The sequence below is a fragment of the Electrophorus electricus genome, chromosome 4 (assembly GCF_013358815.1).
Source record: "Electrophorus electricus isolate fEleEle1 chromosome 4, fEleEle1.pri, whole genome shotgun sequence".
NCBI classification, from domain to species: Eukaryota; Metazoa; Chordata; class Actinopteri; order Gymnotiformes; family Gymnotidae; genus Electrophorus; species Electrophorus electricus.
This window is the reverse complement of record NC_049538.1, coordinates 29,307,876-29,314,065: the sequence shown is the minus strand read 5'-3', so window position 1 is coordinate 29,314,065 and position 6,190 is coordinate 29,307,876. Positions and strand designations below refer to the sequence as shown.

At 39.9% G+C, this 6,190-nt stretch overlaps 1 protein-coding gene across 1 annotated transcript; it reads right to left on the bottom strand.

Annotated features, from left to right (window-relative positions):
• Nucleotides 1–2,747: 2,747 nt before the first annotated feature.
• Nucleotides 2,748–6,121, bottom strand: ppcdc (phosphopantothenoylcysteine decarboxylase). Its single transcript, XM_027027835.2, has 5 exons — nt 5,709–6,121; nt 5,093–5,188; nt 4,868–4,996; nt 3,594–3,762; nt 2,748–3,287 (listed from the first exon to the last, which is right to left on the bottom strand). Exons 1-5 carry the CDS (start codon nt 5,850–5,852, stop codon nt 3,202–3,204), a joined length of 624 nt encoding a protein of 207 aa, XP_026883636.2. The 5' UTR covers nt 5,853–6,121; the 3' UTR covers nt 2,748–3,201.
• Between the last annotated feature and the right edge of the window lie 69 nt (nt 6,122–6,190).

Genomic DNA, 6,190 nt, shown 5'->3' with positions numbered 1-6,190 from the left:
TAGACCTGGAGCAGGTCTAAACACACCTGTGCCCCAAAGAAGAGGCTGCCAGGTTGTTACAAATCAGAACCTGTCCTTTATACCACAGTCAAGGCCGTATCCAGTTCCATCTGTCAAGTCGACCTTCGACTTTCTCTAACAATCCATCCCAGTTTTCTTTTCGGTTTGTCTGTCCCCCAGAAATACTCCCAAATATTTAAAACCTTTCCTAACCCAACTCAACTCCTGTGGTAAACATTTGTCCCATTTGACCAGCTTCCAACCTGCAAGGCCTCACGTTTGTTCCAGTTCACCTTAGCTGAGGAGATTTTACCACTGTGCTGAGTAGGTTATCTACATCAGATTGGGTTTTAAGCATCACAATAATATCATCAGCATAGGCAGACAATAAAATTTGTGAGTTTCACAATCAGATTGCTTTAAAGCAAAACCAGAGATAACTCCTTAACCTGTGTAAGAAGGGTTCTATAGCTAAAGCATATAACATTCCAGATAGCCCCCCTCTGAACCCTGAAAGGAGCACTCAGACCACCATTAACTTTCTGCATACTTTCAGCATCACAATACAGGACCCTGAAATTGGCTATGAAGCCAGGGCTGAAGCCAAAGGCTGCTAGAGCCTTCCATAGATATTTGTGTTCAACCCTGTTGAAAACCCTTTCCTGGTCTAAAAAAAGCAGACCAGTATTCAGACCCAATAGTCTTGAGGTTTCCAAAAGATCCAGAATTAAAGTTATATTGTCAAAAATTGACACAGCAAGTCTGGTCAGGATGAATCGCCTGATCCATCACCTTCTTCAGCCGGATGGTCATGTTCAGACCAGGGTCCCCTGTGCCTTTACCCCAAGCAGGTCGGCTAGTGCCACTGTTTTAGCTTTAAGAGCCTCAACATGCTCTAGATTTCCTGTGGACTCTGTTAAATGCTGAAGGTCCACTATCTACGTCTCAAGGCTTTTCATGGACTGGGCTGTGTCCTTAATGATGCTGTGAGTATACTGCTGGCACAATTGCTTTACTTTAGCTTTGCCAAGATCCCACCACTGTTGTAATGTTTGAAACTCTAATACTTTCCAAAAGTGGGCATCATCTAGCATAGTTGTATTAAAGTGCCAATATGATGTCCCAGGCTTGCTATGGCTTCCCCCCATTACACAATGGGCCATGATCAGACAGCACAACCGGTGAGATCTGGCAGCTCTAAAACACATTACGATGGTGTTTAAAACCATAAATTTTATCAAGCCTTGCTAATGAAAGAGAATTTAATCTTGCATGTGTCCATGTGTACTGTCTTTTTTGACCATTAAAATATCAGAGTTCATATTTTTTAATCAACTGAATCAACCTCTTACGAGAGGTGACATGAGGTTCTAAATTATTCCTATGTAAATTTGATTCTGTACAATTAAAATCTCCAGCTAAAACTAAGCAATCCTCAGCGTTACAACTGGTCAACACCTTACACAATGTGTCCAAAAAAGATATTCTCTCAGAAATAAAAAAGCACAATCATTTTCAGAGTGTGTGTGTGTGTGTGTGTGTGTGTGTGTGTGTGTGTGTGTGAGAGAGAGAGAGAGAGAGAGAAAGAGAGAGAGAGACTCTGCCTGCCTGGCAGCCCTGGTGGTTGTAAATGATGCAGGGTGGAGGGATTACAAACCAGTATCTTTCCAGGTATTGAGCAGAAATACTGATATGGCCCACATTCTCAGTGAGCTCCTGAGACTGAACACAGGATCCGTGTAAATGCCCTAAAAACACCCAGGTGGGTCTTGGGAAGAGATGCATGCAGCTGAGGGCTCCATGCCCAAACCTGCATGTGACCAGCATCATAAAGCCAGAGACAGAAATAACACACTGGTTTTGGGATTTCACCTTAGACTCTCCAGTTTTACGTTCTAGAATGTCAAAAAAGTGTCAGCTAAATGCTGTAAATGTAAATGCAAATGTAAAAACACACCTTCCAAAACAGAGCAAACTGTACAGATATCAAGTTATTTACAGACTGGACCAAAAATAAAAAGCTCAAAAGAGGTATAGAAAAAAATAATGGAATGAGGCAAGAAAAAATATTCAAAACCGAAAAATCAAGACGAACAGTACATTTCTTCAGCTTTTTACAAAATACAAACTGAAAATAAAAAGCAGAACAGAGGATATCTTAGTACAAAATTACTCGAGTGGCAAGTCAAAACTCCCAATATTATTTTTAAAAAAGCAGCAACGTAAGGACGAAATTGAGCGAGATTGAGAGAATTGCTTTTGGATTGGAGCAGACCCAGAGGAGAGTGAAGGAAAGACACCAGACAAACCTCAAGCCTCTGCTGTGGCCACTTCCAGCTCATATTTACATCTGTGTGCACAAGTACTATACATCATGTAATGAAAGATTACTATCTGAGATCTTAAATGTAAATAAATAAATAAATAAAAAAAAGATTTTTTTTTTTGGGGGGGGGGGGGGAGCAGGAAACATTTTGATAAAAGCTGGAGAAAACAAAATTTAAAACAATCTTACTTCACATGCAGTTCTAGTAATTTCAAGTAGATATGAAGGCCACTAAGAAAGGTCTCCTCTGTTCTAGAAGCAGTATGCTTAACTATCTGTATGAAAATAAAACACTCCAAATGCCTGCATGTTCGGAGGCGGGGGCGTCCATATTAAATTCTGGAAAAAAAAACCTCACTGATGGGAACAAAACAAACAAACAAACAAACAAACAAAAAAAGCTAAACAAAACACACAGATGTACAGAAGTGATGGTTTTATAATGATAAAGAGAGTAAAAACTTATACAATAAGTCATACAATAAGAAAGCATTGCTTTATACAATAAAAGTCCTGTTAGGAGGTGAGACTACTGAAAAAATAAGTATGTGAGGGAGAGATTACCTCAAATTCCAAAACAACAAAAAAAAGGTCAGAAATAGTCTTGTCTGGATCAAAGCGCATGCTCATGTGCAGCTGAGGGCTATTGAATCCAAATATTGAAACATTTCCAAGTCACATTTATTTGGTCAGTCTTATTTAACTGACAAAATGTGTCAACACAGAAGTTTATAAAGCATACATCTATAAAAGACACCACATAATTATTTTTTTTTAAAAATATTTACATTTTTTATTAAAAAAAACCAAAACAAATAATTAAAATGAATATAATGTAATTTGGTAGTGTGAAGGCAAAGGTTTCATTCATGCTTTCACTTGTGTGATGATACATTTGGTTTGGGAAGGTACTGCTGGACCATGTCTACAATAGTTGACACCTCTGCCATTGCACCTTTACCTGTAAAGCAAAAGAAGCTTCACCATTAAGGTCATATAATGAAAAACACACAGCGGCAAGCACTCATTTATATAATTCCTGACCATAGTCACTACATCATAAAACCTTGATTTGGACCATTTCCATTAGAATACCGCTGTTTGATACTAGATCAGTGGACCAAAGCATTTAACGTTGCACATGAATGTTTCTTTGATGGGACCCCCATCTCATGCACACTTCCTGCTGAAATATTTCTATAGTTGCAACCTGTTATTGAAAAACAACAATTTACACCAGTGTGGCATTTCAGGGACACCTGTTTACCTTCATCTCCACAGACCAGTTTCTTAGCAATGCAAGGTATCTCCACATAGCCAAAGTGTTGCAGGGTGGCCACTTGCTGGGCAGTAATTGGGTGCTGCCACATGGACGTGTTCATGGCAGGACAGAAGAGCAGAGGACAGCTCATGTCCCACGCTCTTACCACGCAGGTCTGTCAGGAAAAACAATCCATCAGGCCAGTTAATTATGCTTTAAAAAAATGTACAGTTCTGAGAAAGTGTTTCCAGCTCATCAAATTTCCTGTACCACACAAAAAGCTATTTTGTGCTAAAAAGATGAAATCCAACAGACAAGACAATATACAAGGGGCCAGTTTCCTGGACATGGATCAAACCTACTCCTGGAAAAAACTGTATCAGTGGTGACTTATTTCAACTGAAAGTCCTTTTTAGTCTATATTTAGTTATAAGCTTTGTCATTCTGTGTTTGTAAATAGAAGGTATGGTCAAAATTTGGCATACTCAAATTTCCTGGTGATTGTGTAATCGTTATGTTTCCTTGACACACAGTGGAGCACTTTTCATCATGGTTGTAAAAAGTGGTTCTGTTACTTCCTGTCAGCTCACACCAGCCTGGCAATTCTCCTCTGACCTCCCTCATCAAGACCCTAGAACCAATCAAGCATCTGTTGAACGCCACAGCTTATCACAGTATTTTCACGATCCCTGGGATTGTGCTCTTCTCTACTAAGGACTATGTTGTCATTTCTGGGTCACAGTATCAAGTGTGCCTGCTACAACTGGGACCACCTTAGGTGTTAACCTTCCACATTCTCTCTATTCCACTTCCAGCCCCTGGTTTTTTAACCAACTTCACAAGGTTTCCTTTGGATGTTCGCATAGCTTGGGACTGCCACATATATTACCAGTGCTGTTTTCTGCATCTTATCTTTGATTACCATATCTGGTTGGGTCACCATTAATTGCTTGCCTGTATGGATCTGGAGGTCCCATGGGATCTTAGCCTTGTTGATCTCCACATCTCTCTGTGGTTCCTCCCATTTGGACTTGGGGGGGGGGGGGGTATCCAGCTCATATGTCTCACAAATGTCCCTGAATATGATGTTCTCTGGTGTGACTCAGCATTGCTTCAACTGACCTAGTGCTTAATGCTTGTTCTTTCACTGCTGTAATTAGTGACTCTGTGCTGCCCTTACGGCTTCCAGCTCTTCTTTGGCCAGTTTATTATGCCTGCTGAGTATCTGATGACAGGCAGGGCATGTGTGTTTACATTATAAAAATCTTTTCATCGCTCACCAGAAGGTTATCACAGATACCGCTGGCTATCTTGCCAAGTGTGTTAGCGTCCAGTGGAGCGATGACTAGAAGATTGGCCCATCGTCTTAATTCAATGTGCAGCACTGGGTCTGAGCGTGTTGTCCACATCTAAGACAAACAAATCACATGCCAATCTACTCATGAACACAAGCACTATGAAACAAGATAATGAAACATATAGGAAGATTACAACTCCTACCACACCTCCCACTCATCCTTGTCGGTATAAACACGGACGGGAATCTCAGCAATGTTGTAGAAATGGGTGGCACTGTTGGTGGTGATTACACGTACATCAACCTTGAGGAGGAGAGGAAGTTATACTTTTTCTTTCAGTATTTCACATTTGTCTTAGTGTGAGGTTTTTTTTTTTTTGTTTATTTGTTTACATTTTTAAAAATTTCAAAAAAATGTAGTGAAGGACAGAGAAACAGGAAGATTTGGACAGAGGTCTTTCATACTTGCTTCCATGATGGACATCTGTCCGAAACGTCCTGTTTCTCTGAAAACTTCACTAATTTCTTTAATCTCTTGTGCTATCTTTCTGTTTATATAGATCATATTATTATTATTATTTATTTCCTTGCAGCTGTTTACAGTTGTTTGACTGTCGCCATTAATTCCCTGTAATTTGGTGTGGAATATTGCGTCTACCAATTAAGATAAGATGTGTACCTTATATTTAGCAGACAGCATCCCCTAGTGGACAGGTTTTTAATGACAAAGGCAGCTAATTTTAACAAAGCAGCAACGACGTAAAACCGTCACTTGTTTCCACAACGTTAACAATCAAATTAACACCAAAGTTTTATAAACTTACCCCTTGGATTTCAAGAAGTTTTGACACTAACAACGGCAATTTAAGTGCTGCGACACTACCTGTTACACCCACAAGAATACGGTATTTTGAACCACTACAACTCAAGTCAAGAGCCGGTTTCTTAAGGTTATCACTGAGCTGCATTGTAGTGGATAGCTGAGTACATTAGGTTAGCTAGCCAATAGGTTAGCAAGCAAGCTATAATAAAAGCTACTTGCTTCTAATGTGAGAGCTGACTTTTCTCATCACGCGGCTACATTGTGTGCCAGTTCGTGAGAAACAACGCCAATAAAGGGCTTATAAATACACAAGCATATTTAACGTCGCGAAACTATCTCAAATATAGCTAGTTCCCGATATAACTAAAATTCCGACCTCATTTCCGTCAACATTGGTATAACGCGATGTAAAATTCGCACAGCTCCCCTGGTGGACATGGGGTGCATTAACGTGCATTTGCAATCCATTTTCAGACTCGGTGG